The sequence below is a fragment of the Squalius cephalus genome (assembly GCF_949319135.1).
Source record: "Squalius cephalus genome assembly, chromosome: 5".
Lineage (NCBI taxonomy): Eukaryota > Metazoa > Chordata > Actinopteri > Cypriniformes > Leuciscidae > Squalius > Squalius cephalus.
Genome location: NC_137126.1, coordinates 30,899,108 through 30,914,629, shown reverse-complemented (window position 1 = coordinate 30,914,629; position 15,522 = coordinate 30,899,108). Strand labels below are relative to the sequence as shown.

The following is a 15,522-nucleotide window of genomic DNA, read 5'->3' as shown; positions in this document are numbered from 1 at the left end:
GGTTACATTGAAAGCATTCCCCTGAAAGCACAAGCCATGTTATGTAGTCGACCTGACAGATGCTGTTTAGGTTACAACAATCCCAGCTAGCATGAGCAGTTTTAGATTAATGCTGATGTTCTCTCATAATACATTTAAGATCATTCGAGGAAGTGTAAGTTCATTTTCATTTTTTACCCCACCTCATAAAGCAGATTTCCATTAAAATAATGTTTATTTACTATCAAAATGTTTGTAATTTATTCTTGACAGTTAAAGTGTAAGTTAGTTCATTTGTTCTTTTCTCAGGTTCTCATCTCACCCAAGAGGACGCTGTTTGTGACGCGACAGGGTTTATTCAGACGGCAGGATGCCCCAGTGCTCCGGTGTAATTCTCTTTACTAAATTCTTAATTCTCAATAGACTAACTACATTACCGTTCAAAACTTTATGTGTGTTTTTTTTTTTTAGTTTTAAATAACTGTGTTCTATTGGAATTTATTTAAAATATAGCATCATTACTCCAGTCTTCAGAGTCATATGATCCTTCAGAAATCATTCTAATATGCTGATTTGCAGCTCAAGAAACATTTCTTATTAATAATGATAAAATTATTCCTTTTTTTTTTAAACTGTTGTGCTGTTTGTGGAAACTGAAAGAACAACATTTATTTGAAATATAATTAAAAAAAAACAAAAACAAGGTAAAAGTATACTTGGTCTCTTTTGATCAATTTAATGCATCCTTGCTGAATAAAAGTATTCATTTCTGTTGAACCCCAAACTTTTGAATGGTAGTGTAAAATAAGAAAGGTTAACAGTTAGAGTGAGTTTCTAATAGGCTAGAGACTAAAATATAGCTGTCTTTCTTTCAGACATTATGCTTGAAAAAAACTTCTGATTTTTAAAATGTTTTTTTTTTTTTTTTTCATAGGTAACCTATCCAGGTTTATTCAGCGCTCAAGTTCCACTGTTGCGAGAACAGAGAAAGGAGAAGACTCCTTCCTGAAGTGGTTACTCTTGTTAATACCTGCCGCCACCTTTGGCCTTGGAACATGGCAGGTACGTGCATGAGGGTGGTGTTTATCTGAAATAAAATAAAATCATAACTAAAACTGAAATTAGCTTTTGATTTTGTAGTTAAAACGCAGAGAGTGGAAGTTGGAGCTGATCCGTGATCTTCAGATCCTGACGACTTCAGAGCCTATCCCGCTGCCCATAGAGTGAGTCTGTGCCTTCTCCACATCTGAGTACCATACTCTCCAGTGTTATTAAGCTTAGACGTTGTGATGAAGTGGTAATGTAATCTGTGTGTGTCAGTTCTATGGAAATCAAACAGCTGGAGTACAGGCGAGTGAAGGTGCGCGGGCGTTTTGATCACTCAAAAGAGCTGTATGTCCTGCCCCGCTCCCCTGTGGACCCTGAGAGAGAGACCCGTGAGGCAGGCAGGATTTCCTCCAGCGCTGAGAGCGGAGCTAATGTCATTACTCCATTCTACTGCACTGATCTGGGGTAAAAACACAATCAATTTAGATTCCACTGAATTATGTACACTTGCCTTGCACTCTAATATGGGCGTAAAAACTTTCTGGATCAATTTTTAGGATCACTATCTTGGTGAACAGAGGTTATGTACCCAAAGCTAAGATCAGACCAGAAACCAGGATGAAGGGACAGGTAATAATGTCTTCATTAATCTCTACTGAATCAAATCCATGCATAAACATTATCAACTCACATCTGGGTCTAACTGGATTCATTTTTCTCTGAGACTAGTTTTTTTATTTATTACATTATCTTAATCTTTCTACACGTTAAATAATTTTTGAGGTTGTTTATATTTTCTAAAAGGTGACTGAGGATGTGGATCTTGTTGGCGTGGTGCGTTTAACCGAGCAGCGGAAACCATTTGTCCCTCAAAACAATGTGAAGGCAAATAGTTGGCACTATCGGGATCTGGAGGCCATGGCGAATGTCACTGGTGCTGAGGAGATCTTCATTGATGCTGTGTTTGGTTAGAGCTGCTCTTAATATACCAACTTTTGGTGAATATTTAGTATAAACCCATAAAACGTTTTGCCCAGTGATCACATCAATTGTAATGAATGTAAGTCAGTTAAAATCTTTTTCTATTCTTTCATTCAGAGTGCACAATACCTGGTGGGCCAATAGGAGGGCAGACAAGAGTGGCGTTGAGAAATGAACACATGCAATATGTCATCACATGGTTTGTTAAACACATTTTTACTCATTCATTGTCATGCCTCAAAACATGCCTTGCTTGTCTGGATTGCTAAATGGACAGTCCTCATGCATTACTCTTGAATTGAAAAAGAAACAAAATTGCTTTAAAATTATTTAGGAACTATTTGATTGAGGTGAACCGTTTTTTGTTAACAACTGAATATGTTATTGTTTTTTTTGTTTTTTTTAGGTATGGACTGTGTGCTGCCACCTCCTACATGTGGTATGCAAAATTCATCAAGCGTATTGCTTTATAAAAAATGTCAGCACTTTGCCCTTGTGGAATATTCACTGTAGAATAATAAAGCTCTTTTAATGTTGAACCCAATACTGTTAATAAATATGTGGATCTGTTGTCTGATAAAATAATGAATTAAAGAAACCTTCATGCTATGATACAAAGGTTATAATGGGGAATTATCTTCTAAAGCAGTGGTTCTCAACCAGGGGGCCTCAGCAAACTTAAAAGGAGGCCACAGGATAACACAAAATTCTGTAAACTGAAATACATTTTTTATTTTATTTTAAAAAACAGTAAGAATCAAAAAAAATTATCAAAACAAAACTCTTTGTTTCTGTTCATAAAAAGTTTGAAAACAAGTAGTGTTTCCAGCAGGAATTCTGGAGTAAATAGGTATGCAACTGCTCTTGCGTTACTTTGTCAAACACTGTTCGGACTGTGCAGCGCCGCCTCAAGTCGAACACAGATATTATGTTAGCCAATAAGGACATTTAACCTTCTGGTGCTCTTCATGTGGCAGTCAAAAGAAAGTCTTTTTTTTTTTTTTTAAATGAAATGTACTATATTGTTTTGTATTTTTAGGGGATTTTACTGTACAAATACATGTATGCAGCAGGTTTAATCCATTTATTCACTTTGAGCATAAACAATGAATTTTAAATGCTTTGGAGCACAGACTTAAGTTTTAAGACTTAAGTCTCTTTTTGAAGATGACACTTGACAGAATATTCCTGAAGTGATTTTTTTTTTAAAGTGAATTTAAGGTTATAGAATTGTACATTTATGAAAAATTCACAATACTATTTTATGAAATATACCATCCAAAACACATTTTAAACTGCAAGAAAAAAAATCAAGCCATAAATCTAAACTAGTTGAGCTTCAAATTTGAGCTTGATATTTCAAAGATTGAGCTTTCAGCAAGATTGTTTGCACAGTACCAAAAGCTTCCACTAGATGACATTAGATTCCCATTCATTTCCAATGCAGTACTAATGACTTTCAGAATAACCTTTTTAATCATGTCCATGATTGTGTTCACATAACCTTTATCAAATTTTGTACCATTCTGATAAAGTAAAAATTCAGTCGAAAATTATCAAAGCGCACCAGAGGGTTATTTGTGGACATTAATGGGATGCCCTTGAGTATAAATACAGAAACTTATTTTTTACAGTTTATGGTTGAAACCCAGCTCTGTAAGGTGGTTTAATTTAAATAAAACATTTTTAGAGATTTGTATAAAGGTTATAAAAATGTATAAATCGTACCTGAAATCATTCAGTTGAATGTATCGACAAAGATGTAAAACACGAAATATTGCAAGTTTAAAAAGAACAAGTCAAACTCAAGATACTTGTGTGAACATTTTTATTTATTAAACAAGATGGGAACTCAACCCAGTTTAGTAGCCAGCTCCTTGGCCTTTGCCTTCTCGATTTTAGCAATGCGAGCAGTTGACTTGGAACCCAGGACATTGCCTCCCCAGTGACGACGGATCTGAAGAGAGAATAGAAACGGGAGAAAGAAATATTAGGCAATTTGGTTATACAAAGTTAAATTAATTGAAAATAATAAAATTGCAGTGTATTAGTTTCAGCAATTGCAACCACAGCAGGAAACAAACTGACCTCCTCGTATCTGTCATTGTAGTTGGTCTTGATAGCTTCCACCAGTTTAGCAAGAGCTGCTTTGTCTTCACTAAAGAGTGGGAGAGAAGGACAGAAACAAAACATTAACCACAAAGGTCTCGTGTCCATAATGCCCAAATTAGTGTGAAACTGCAAATCATTTTGCTCAGGGTTAAAAAGCTCTTTGAAACCACATGGTTGTTCAGTTGAAGAAATTCAGACATCATAGCAATAGGATGTGCAGCACAGGAAAGTCAAACATGAATGTGTGTGTTACTCACGGGTTTGTCTGTGTGAAGGCAACAGAAGTGCAGGTCTTTCTGTGCACAAGTCTGCCCAGTCTGGCCTTGCCCTTGACAATGCAGTATGGGACACCCATCTTACGGCACAGAGCAGGCAAGAACACCACCAGCTACAGATGACAAATTAAACCAATTAAGAATCGACAACAATCCCCACATATACAAATCAAACCAGAAGCCAAAACAATTCTGAAAAGAATCGTTACAGAAATGCTCCTGAGAGAGACATTGAGTGGTTGTTGCTCAGGGTTAAAAAGCTCGTATTTTTAATCTTCATTTTGAATTCAGGTGAAGAAATTCAAGACATCATTGCAGACAACCACAACAGTTTATGACAAGATGTCCATTCTGTACAAAAAGAGAGAGAAACACCTCAATGGGATCCACATCGTGTGCAATAACGACCAGCTGTGCCTTCTTGCTCTCCACTAGTGTGGTCACTGTGTTCACACCTGAGAAATAACGAGACAAAAAAAAAAAAAAGATATAACTAGCACTGGACAAAGGGAGGCCTTTAAGTCAAAAAGGTTGAGAACAACTGATGGATGCCATGTACAAATGACAAACTCATAAATCAGGAAAAGATTGTACCTTTCAGTGTCTTGAAGGAAAAGACACTTAAGACCCACCTGCACGGAGGACTGGTGGCCTCTTGGTGGGCACGTCTCCCTTTCCAGCTGCCTTCTGTTCAGCACGAGCCAGCAGTCTCTGTTTCTTCTCCTGCTTGGTCTCCGGCCTGTACTTGTGGGCCAGCTTGAACAGCTGGGTAGCTACAGAAAGTTCCATTTAAACAATTTTAAGTGTAAATAAATGTAAAAGCCAGTTTAGTTTTTCAGCAATCATAATTCTTGCATCAATGCCAGGTCCCTCTGAGCTAACAATTTAGGACAAATTTAAGCCAACACTAATTTTAAAGTACAATTCCTAGGCAGCATTATATAACATACAGTGCATCAGTGATCTTGGTGGAAACTGTCATCAACTTTTCAGATAGCAAATATTCTTCACATCATCTGCACATCCACAAAAAGTAAAATGCCACAAGTCTAATAAAACATTGAGGACGATCAATGTTGTTTTTACTGATTAACTGGTTGAACTATTGGTTCTGTTATAAAAAAAAAATTGGTTTAATTCCCTCTGAGATATACAATGAGACTTGAAAGTTACATTAAAATGGATAGTTCAACAAAAAGGAAATAATAAAAGTCAGTGATTACTCACCCTCTTGTCATTCCAAACCCGTAAGACTTTCGTACATCTTCAGAACACAAATTAAGATCTTTTTAATGAAATCTGAGATTGTTCTGTCCCACCATTGACAGCCTATACAACTACTTTCCAGTCCCAGAAAGGCTATAAAGACAACATTGAAGTAATCCTTGTGATTTTAGTGGTTTTCCCTCAATTCTATTAAGCAAAGCGAGTGCTGTTTGCGCCAACCTCTTTCACACCACTATCTACAAAATATTAATCTCCAACGTGCGTTCACACATCTGTTCTCAACATGCATGTGGTGTTCTTATGAACGTGTAGGAGATGAATATTTTGTAAAAGTAGTGAATTGTGTTTTTTGTGCAAACAAAAGAACTCTTGTTGCTTCATAAAATTGAGGTTAAACCACTGGATGCACATGGATTAATGTCTTTACTACCTTTCTGGGGCTTGATAGTGGTCATTGCATAGACCATCAATGCAGGAACAGAAATCTCTCAGATTTCATTAAGACCTTCATTTGTGTTTTAAGGATAAATGAAAATCTTACAGGTTTGGAACAACATGAGAGCAAGTAAATGACAGAATTTTCATTTTTGGGTGAACTATCCCTTTAATTATATTGTGAAATATTTATATTATCAGGGTTAATTCATTGTTAATTTTCTAGTAAAACACTTTTACATTAAGCAGAAATTTTCCTTCACATTACAGATTAAAAACTAATTAATCTTACCAGCACATTTTCCATTTTTAGTAATCGGCAAAATCCACGATTGTCTGCCTCTACATGCATTGTTGTACATACAGCATCAGAATGTCCAAAGAGACTCACCAGTCTGGCGGTCCAGAGCCTGGGTGAACTGGTTGATCGCAGGGGGAACCTTCAGACGCTTGTAGAGAATAGCCCGCTGCCTCTGTAGCCGGACATAACGTGGCCATTTCACAAATCGGGTCAGATCACGCTTCGGCTGGATGTCCTGACCTGAAGATTAAAGCGCATGACTTTCACTTGCAATAAATGGCAAAACAAATTGTCTATTGATATCCAGACATTTGTGCATCAGCGATCTTGGTGGGAGATTGTCAGCATTACTGTTAAGATAGCAAATATTCATTACATCATCTGCACTTATTTGACTGTCTCACACTTCAAACGACTGTGTGGACTCAAATCTCATCAGTGGTCCAGTTGTTACTCACCAATGCCAAAGTTCTTAGGCCTCTTCTCAAACAGGGGGTTCACGACTTTCTTGGCCTCATGCTTCTTGGCCACTGAAGGGGCTGGTGCCACCTTCTTCCCCTTAGCCTTCTTCCCCTTGGGCTATGAAGAGACACAACATTACTTAAAGACCACAAACAGCAGAACATTCAACAGAAACAGCATTTTACAGCTCTTGCTCAGTTTAAAAGATGAGTTCTACACAATGTTCAGGTGAAGAAATTCAAGTCATCACTGCAAAAGCCAAAAAAAAAAAAACCCCAAAAAACAATGTTGTGACATGCGCTGTAGCAACTTAACTGCTCAAACAATTTAGCATTGCAGATATAAACGTTTACCCATCACTGCATTTTCATTAATCATAATTGGCAAATTATTAATTAACAAACGGGCGAGTAATACTGTAAACTTCAACAACGCATGTGTTTAACAAACACCAGCGGGCCGATCCGATTCATTTTTGGCCTACAAATCAATATGCTAACATATTAGCATTAGAGTTAGAGTCCATAATTGAATTACTCGTAATAATAAACATGTTATAAGAAAAATATATTTTTTAACCGTTTTAAAACTTCGGACAATTGAAGGCTTATGGTCTAAATGCGCCACATCTCGAGTCGTCTAGCTGACATAAAGCGGACACTACACCTTATAGAAGTTCTCATATTTCTTCATCTACATACTTAAAATGATCACAATTCTCGTTCAGAGAGCAAGCGCTGGTGCTTTATTTTCCATAACCGATTTACTTTGAGTCCTACAACAGCCTACAAAATAGGATGCTTAAGGATTTTAAGAAGTGTAGGCTTCCAAGTCAAAATTATCCGACACTCACCATGTTGGTTCAGACGGAAAGGAAGAAGAAGAGGATTGTGGGAAATATAACTACCGCGACAATTGGTAATGACATCATCTCTACGCGACAGAACAAGAGCTCATGTTTATTTGAAGCGATATTAGAAAAAACACGAATCCGGTCAGTGTAATTATTGTGGACTTCCAGAAACAGTAGATTATGTGCTGATTAACTGTAGGGCGTATGAAAGTGAAAGACTCCAATTAAAAGAGGAATTAAAATTCTCTGACATTACAGAATGTGCTAAACAGTTCTTATAAAGGTTATAAAGCTCTTATAAGTTTCCTGAAAATAACAAAGTTATATCATAGAATATAGGTAGATTTTTCTTCCTTTTTCCCCTCTTTAAATATTATTATTTTTCGTTTGATATCATTGCCTTACACTCCATCCCATTAGGTGGCGGACTATGCACCATAAGCTGGTTTGCAAACCGCAATAAAACACCAAAAGAAGAAGAAGTGATATTAGAAGAATGCTTGCCGGTGTAAGTAGCGATTTTATATATTTAAGCTATAGTACCTACACTGTTCTTAACTCATTAATTATTAATGCGAGATGTACAGTCGCAGAAATATTTACGCGCTGTTAAGTTATTGCGTTTGAGTGAAACAAAATGAATCTCGAATGGAGACATTCGCAAATGCATTAATCAACTGTGTTGAAGAATAGAGACAGTACTCTTGGTTCCACTTTTATGTGTTTCTTAAAATAGCTAGAATAGACATTTTCACAGATGGACGAGCTGTTATTAAATGAAGTTTGCGTCGCCATCACGAGCACATAGGCTATTTGTCCATTGATATCTTCTTAATTATGCAGATAAGACCGTTAAACCAGGATTTACAAGTGTACAGTATGAAATGTAAAAACTGACTACATATGGATATTACTAACGACTAAGCTATACAGTATAAACTGTATTAAACATGTAATAACCAGTATTATTAAGGGTTAAAAATTAGAACATACTTTCAATTTTTTGCATAATTTTTGAGAGCACAATTTCATATAAAATGCAAAAATGCCTGTTTATTATATGTGCTTAGTAGCGGTTTGTGTGAAAATTAATTGCAATTCTAATAAAGTTTTGTTTCAGATCTTTACTAAGTAGAGAGTGACCTGATAAGTGCAGAGATGACCTCACAGAGAGTCCTCCCGCAAAGCAAAGAGACTCTACTGCAGAACTACAACAAGAGACTTAAAGATGACATCAGGTCAATTCTAGACAATTTTACAGAAATAATCAAAACTGCCAAGGTATGTTAGCATGCATGCATTGTGCTGGATGACATTCATATTGATATGATTTAACTCCAAAACAATAATCTGTTTATCTCATCGATCAGGTGGAAGATGAGACTCAGGTTTTCAGGGCGACACAAGCTGAGCAGGACCACTATGAAATGCACGTGCGAGCCGCCAACATTGTAAGATCTACAGTGATAAACAGACACCTCAGATACCAGTTAACACATTTAAAAGGACAGTTCACCCCAAAATGAAAATTCTGTCATCAATTACTCATGCTTGCGTCATTCCAAATCCATGAGATTTTCGTTCATCTTCAAACACATAAGGATTTTAAAAAAATAATCAGTGAGATTTCTGTCCCTCCATTGAAAGTGTAATCGCCCAATTTGACGTTTCAAAACGTTCATAAAGAGATTGTAAAACATTTATCAGTAGATATATACATAGGGCACTCACATGTGGTAAACAGAATCTCAGTTGTACTTGCGTTACACGCGAGAAGAAAAATCATTGGTTCTTGCGTGTCAAGCTTTCGTATACCATATTTGATTTGCTGCATGTGCGTTCGCTGATCAATGTTTATATGTGAATAAAAGCCTAAACTAAATCTGTTCGTCATATAAAGCGACCGTGTCTCTTCAGAAGACTTGGATTAAACCGCTCGATTCATATGGATTTATTTTACTATCCCTTTACATTTTGAAGCGACTAGACTTTAAATGAAGGGACATAAATCTCTCAGATTTCATTCAAAATATCTTCATTTTGTGTTCTGAAGTTGAATGAAAGTTTCATGGGTTTGTGATAACATGAGGGTGAGTAATTGAAAACAGAATTTTCCTTTTTGTGTGTACTATACCTTCAATGTGTTTGTGTTTTAGGTACGTGCAGGAGAGTCTCTCATGAAGCTTGTCTCGGACCTGAAGCAGTTCCTCATCCTAAATGACTTCCCCTCTGTCAACGAGGCCATCAGTCTCCGCAACCAGCAGCTGCGCACGCTGCAGGAAGAGTGCGACAAGAAGCTCATCTCCCTGCGTGATGAGATTGCCATCGACCTGTATGAGCTCGAGGAAGAGTATTACTCCTCCAGGTACAAATAGACCAGTGATCCCAAACGTGTGCAGTTATAACGCTGCCTTCCACTGCTTACAAACGTGATGCATATGTACATCATAAGAACATAACACAGGGTGATTTATGGAGCCAGGCATTAATATGTCTATAAAGATATTTTTTATTTACATGCACAACCAATTATTGGCTCCAACCATTGATCATTTTATAATATGCGCTAACCTTGTTGGTTTGCCGTATTTGTTTTATTACATCTTGCTAGTTTGGTCCTCCATACACATACACACATTCATATCATACCATTGTGCCTTAATAAGAGTGTTCGTTCTTGCAGGTAAGCCTATAGCTAATGAAAGAGTGTATTCTCCTCTCACACACCTCAGTCATGTAGTAAGACTCACTTACAGTTTAGATATTGTAGACCTTTGGGTTTTATTCCACTTGTCATGTTTATAACAAGCCAGACATCATCATATCTGTTTCTTCTATGCTTCTAATATAGTCAAATCCATATATCCATATTGTCACTTCCATCCATATTGCAGTCACACCAAAGACATTATAAAGCACTTTCCATATAACTGGTTTTGTACAAGAAACCCTTCTGTTATACATATATAAGTGCATGTAAATATTTCCCCTCCGGGTGCCTTAATCAATTATGTTTTAGAAGATTTACTTCATTTTGCAATCAGGAATCAGGATGTGTATTTACTTTTATTAATGGTGCTGGTCAGATACATTTTTTAAGGAGATTAGTATAGGATAAATCTGGATCTTTATTGCTATTTAAAGATTTTAGATACATTTAAGCTGTCTTTGAAGCGCAAACATTGTAACCATTAATAGTTATATGTGAAGAGAACATTTCTTTGGGTTATAATGGAAATTAATTTTAATGCCATTTGATATTTGATTGGACACAATGTTGGATGAGCTTCAAAATTCACAGACTTTAGAATAAAAAAAAAAGAATATAGGGTGCTTTAACTATTGTATAAATTACTTTTAAAGAATCATATTAATTTGCTTACTGGAAGAAAATGGTTAAGATCAAGAAACAATTTGTTTGTTGTTTTCCTGAGAATTCATAAATGCCATTTTTTTTCTTTTTCTGTTAAATTAATTGAATATTGTGCAACTGGCAAAATATTTTAGCTTTCAGTGGCATATGTCAATTTCAAAATGTAATATTTATCATTTTAAAAAGCATTTGTTTTCCTCAGTGGTTTAAAATCGCACTATACTATGTTTCTTTGTGGTGACGTATTTAGTAGAAACAGTGTTGGTCACATAAGTGCCTGTTTAAAATGTATCAGATTATTTGTCAGTTTTTCCACAAACCATTTTAAATTCCAGAAATAAACCAGATAGAAACGAGAGCGCATTTAGTGTCCGATCTATTATTTGCTCGTCTCCGATTTGGAATTTATGTTCTGCCTCTGTCTGTTGAATTCATAGTCTAAATTCTCTACTGCTTACAGCCTTTCGCTTTTCATCTATTAAGCAATTCTATTATTAAACTCTACACACATCTGTTCAATGCACAGAAACACAGCAAACAGAAGAGTAATGTGATCTGACAGACCAAAACTCAAAGGACATCATGTGACCACACGTTTCCAATCAATAAGTTAGTGGCAATCCTGAATAATGCTTTTCACAACTTCCTTTCCCTGCTTGGGCTTCCTTTCCCAGTTCTTTCATGTTTTGTGAGTTTGTCTGTGTATGTGTCCTTTATGAATGTTCATTATTCATATATACTCCTAATTGTTTACTGAGTGTGAGTTTTTAGGCAGAAGTGGACAGTAGAAATGCTAGTTTGTGTGCTTGTGTGTAACGTGTGTGTATAACGTTTCTAGCTGTGGACAGTGGGATGGTGTTGAGTTGCCACTTTGTGAGGCCTTTCATCGGCGGGACAGTTGGGGGTCCCCCGAGACGACCTCTGACCTTTCACATGCCAACCCAGAGGATTCAGACCATTTGGGGACCCAGGAGTCCATGCACGGCAGCAGCACTAGTGAGCAGTCGTGAAATACTGGCGGCTTCCTTCATGGACCAGTTAGATTACACAGCCAAGAAACTTTCCATCTAAATAAGCCCCATCTAAAGCCTCCAGCTGTAGACTGCAAATCTAGAGAACTACTTGAATTAATGAGATTTTTTTTTCTGCAAAAATGACACTGAATTAATACTGAGAACATTTCTTATAAATACTGTAGTATTTCAGTATTGAAGCTGGGTAACTTAGTTCTGGGTAACGGTGGTATAATAAAGTGTTTTTCTTTCGATCTGTTTATTGGTTACATTTAATGCCTTTAGTTTGAGTAATAATGCAACTATTCTCTACATTATTTTCATTATTGTTCTGCAAAAAAAAAAAAAAAAGTAGAATTAAAATGATTCTGTAATTAAACTTGTTTAATGGAAGTGGTGTTTTTTATGCTAATAGAAAATAAGACTTCTTTGTAAACATGCTGTAATGCTCTTCATAACTGCCAAGGAAGTGAATTTTAATCACACACACATAATTATATATAAAATTGTATTGCTGTGATACCTTAGGGTGATCTTTCCATTTTAGGTTGTTACAAGACTTCCAAGCAAAAAATGTAATAGAGATTAAAATTGTACTTTTATTTCATTAGGAAATTCTGTAGAATAAAAATAACTTTTAATAATAAAAAATGAGGTTTAATTAATATAGTGATCAAGCAATTTTGTTGAAACAGACTGAAACACATAACATTAACATGTTGCACAGTACATAACTATTAAACCAAAATGTTATACTTTTAAAAAGTTTGCAAAAAACGATCAATGTTTTAGGGAAAGTTTTATTGTAAAATGTTTGATTGTAAGCTATGGGGAAATTTTTACCGGTAAAAAATATTTACATCACTCAGTTTACAGAGAGGAAAAAAAGCGTACATCAAGTTGACTATAACAAAGGTGGAGGATTAGTATCGTCGGTTCATCTTCTTGAATTTCTCATAGTGGTAGTCATCTGTGGCCTTCTCGTTATTCGGTCTCTTGCGGAAGTTGGGTGGTGAGGCTGGAGAACAAAAACAAACATCAACATAAATTCATTAAATGCAATTCAACCTGTCAATTAAGCAAAATAGGTTGTCATCCTGATCTTACGCTCAGGTGCCGGATTCTCAGTGTCTCCTACTCGTAGCGGCCTGGCTTTGGGCTCTTCTCTGTGGGCCCTTCTCTGGGGAGCGTTCACATCCTCGTGATAGACTTGAGAGAAGAACAGAAAATGACTTAACATTTCTCCTTTAGGGAAGGACAGGAAATGTTTCAAAAATTCCTAGTTAGTAATCTACATGTTTAAACATTAGGCATAGATGAAGCTGTAATTCATAAAACTGTTAACTGAATCTTGATGTGATGGACAAAACAATACTTCTGAATATAAAATACACATAGGTTTACTGATACAGTAAAAATTGGTTTATGTAAAGAAATAATTATTAATTGAAGGACAAATACATTTGTTACAAAAAATTCTATTCAAAATAAAATGTTTTGTAATTTCGATTCATATAGGAATCCTGGAAAAATAAAGTAGCACAACTGCTGTCAACATTGCTAATAAAACAAGTTTCTAGAGTAGCAAATCAACAATGATTTCTGAAGGATCATGTGACACTGAAGACGAGTAATGGCTGCTGAAAATCACAGAAATAAATTACATTGTAAATGATTAAAATAGAAAAGAGCTATTTTAAATTGTAATAATATTTCACAGTACTGTTTTACAGTATGTGGTGAACATAAGAGATTTCAGAAACATTACAATCTTACTGACCCCCAACTTTTGAAGGAACGGTAGTATATGTGTACACTTACAGCGATTATGCTGGACGTAATTCACAGCAATGTTAGTGGGAACAAAGGAGGTCCCGTTGTCTTTCTTCTTATTCCTCTGCTCAGCAAGCAGCTTTGCTTTGGCATCTTCTGTGCTGATGATGTTCTTTATCTTCGCACTTAAAAGGATTGAAAAAAAAGAAGGTTTTGGAGTTGGCATCCATAGCTAGGTAGGTCTAATTAGCCAGACTACAGAGAAAAATATCTGAAGCGATCAATGGAAAATGTCTGAATTAGTTTTGGTCTTTACTTACTCTATCCCCAGGTCCACCTCTGGAATTCCACTCAGCATCTGATTGGACAACATCTCTTCGGTCTTTTTGGCAGAATTGACACGGATGCTCTCTGGAAGCTCGTACAGGAGGTCCTCTGGATTCTTCACCTTCACCTTCTGCACCTCTGCCTCCACCATGCCTTTCTTTTTCTTTAACTCAGTCTCAATGTACTTCATCCTGAATGAAATCACATACAAGGAGAGAGAAGATATAGACATAAACTGAGGCAAAAACACCAGTGAAGAAAGACCATCATGCAGAAACTCGTCTGCACCGAACTTACATGTCTGCATCTTCATCTCGTCTGTTAGTCTCTGCAGAAAAGGATGTACCAAGATTCAGGTCGTTTTCATCAGCTGTCCTATAGTGGAGGAAAAGTTAATTATTTAAGTTGTAACATACAAAAACATCAATTTTAAATGAAAAGCAAACATGATATCATAACACTTACATGTCTCGGTTTCTGTCTTTAACTTTCTTCATGTCAACAACACCTCCCGTCTTCAGTTTAAATGGGTCGTCCTAACGCACAAAACATACATTATTTGTTCATTAGTTATTAGATACACAAACTAAAACACTACAAGACCTTCATTGTACTACAAAATGTAGTTTGATTAAAATAAAAAAAATAAAAACATACCTCAAGCTCAGCATCCAAAGGAAGCTTCTCTCCTACAAGTAACGTTGCAATGCTGGAGGAACAGAATGAAAAAGTAGCATGTATTATTCCGAAAATAATTGAGTGTAATTGAAAATGATTTTGTATACAAAAGTTAGAACTTAAAAATTAAACACTGTACAAAAATAAGACTTGTGCAAACGTTTAAGGTTGACTAGACATCTTGACCAACCTCACTCCATGCTGCCTTTTTCGTAGACTTTGAAGCTCCTTGGCTTCATCCAGTTTGGACCTTGGAAACAAATTTAAATGTAACATATTTAAAATATTTACATTATATATTGTTTATAAAAAGGCATCTGCATGTAACATCTGAATAATTCTGACACGTGAATAAATGCTTTTCTGTAGTTCGGTTGATCTATTATGGCAAAATTTTGTGTATTTGGCCTGAATGTGATAAACATATCTACCTGACCACGGCTTTCGTCTCATCGTCTTCCTCGTCGGATGAATCCTCTTTCTTCCTCCTAAAATTCTTACCGGGCGGCATGATTTCAAAGAACTATTTAAATCTATATATTTAATGTTTATTTTACCCCTTCACACGCCAGTACGCAACGTCGGCGGTCTGTATTTAGTGACGGACCTCTTTCTCCACATTTCCCGAAACTTCCGCTGACATCACAATTACTGTATTAACAGCTGATCTAAGATCAGCTCATCCG

The 15,522-nt window shown here is 36.1% G+C and overlaps 4 protein-coding genes across 8 annotated transcripts; 2 read left to right on the top strand and 2 right to left on the bottom strand.

The window, feature by feature from the left end:
- The first annotated feature begins 2 nt into the window (after positions 1 to 2).
- surf1 (SURF1 cytochrome c oxidase assembly factor) lies at positions 3 to 3,908 on the top strand. Of its 2 annotated transcripts, none has more exons than XR_013821187.1 (9): positions 3 to 154; positions 289 to 367; positions 914 to 1,041; positions 1,120 to 1,202; positions 1,300 to 1,491; positions 1,584 to 1,656; positions 1,831 to 2,024; positions 2,125 to 2,206; positions 2,414 to 2,551. XR_013821187.1 is itself a non-coding variant. In XM_079870369.1 (9 exons), the coding sequence occupies exons 1-9, from the start codon at positions 92 to 94 to the stop codon at positions 2,478 to 2,480; spliced, it is 930 nt and encodes a 309-aa protein (XP_079726495.1). In that variant the 5' UTR covers positions 3 to 91; the 3' UTR covers positions 2,481 to 3,908. The 2 variants fall into 2 exon arrangements, 1 of the variants encoding a protein (XP_079726495.1); XM_079870369.1 differs by having other exon boundaries at positions 1,831 to 1,993; positions 2,414 to 3,908.
- Positions 3,860 to 7,512, bottom strand: rpl7a (ribosomal protein L7a; the record flags this gene model as incomplete). The annotated part of the gene is made up of 8 exons (XM_079872344.1): positions 3,860 to 3,964; positions 4,075 to 4,165; positions 4,377 to 4,507; positions 4,770 to 4,849; positions 5,027 to 5,167; positions 6,448 to 6,597; positions 6,816 to 6,936; positions 7,486 to 7,512. 8 exons carry the CDS (start codon positions 7,510 to 7,512, stop codon positions 3,860 to 3,862), a joined length of 846 nt encoding a protein of 281 aa, XP_079728470.1.
- A 236-nt stretch (positions 7,513 to 7,748) lies between these two features.
- On the top strand, positions 7,749 to 12,464 carry med22 (mediator complex subunit 22). Of its 4 annotated transcripts, XM_079870371.1 has the most exons (6): positions 7,749 to 8,011; positions 8,093 to 8,180; positions 8,793 to 8,953; positions 9,043 to 9,123; positions 9,829 to 10,037; positions 11,884 to 12,464. In XM_079870371.1, the coding sequence occupies exons 3-6, from the start codon at positions 8,831 to 8,833 to the stop codon at positions 12,053 to 12,055; spliced, it is 585 nt and encodes a 194-aa protein (XP_079726497.1). In that variant the 5' UTR covers positions 7,749 to 8,011; positions 8,093 to 8,180; positions 8,793 to 8,830; the 3' UTR covers positions 12,056 to 12,464. The 4 variants fall into 4 exon arrangements, with proteins under 4 accessions (XP_079726497.1, XP_079726500.1, XP_079726499.1 ...); XM_079870374.1 differs by lacking the exon at positions 11,884 to 12,464 and having other exon boundaries at positions 7,759 to 8,011; positions 8,782 to 8,953; positions 9,829 to 10,528; XM_079870372.1 differs by lacking the exon at positions 7,749 to 8,011 and having other exon boundaries at positions 8,129 to 8,180; positions 8,782 to 8,953.
- A 191-nt stretch (positions 12,465 to 12,655) lies between these two features.
- cUnh9orf78 (chromosome Un C9orf78 homolog) lies at positions 12,656 to 15,461 on the bottom strand. The gene is made up of 9 exons (XM_079870370.1): positions 15,268 to 15,461; positions 15,027 to 15,086; positions 14,816 to 14,867; positions 14,624 to 14,694; positions 14,456 to 14,533; positions 14,152 to 14,349; positions 13,880 to 14,016; positions 13,166 to 13,267; positions 12,656 to 13,076 (listed from the first exon to the last, which is right to left on the bottom strand). Exons 1-9 carry the CDS (start codon positions 15,345 to 15,347, stop codon positions 12,982 to 12,984), a joined length of 873 nt encoding a protein of 290 aa, XP_079726496.1. The 5' UTR covers positions 15,348 to 15,461; the 3' UTR covers positions 12,656 to 12,981.
- Positions 15,462 to 15,522: the final 61 nt, after the last annotated feature.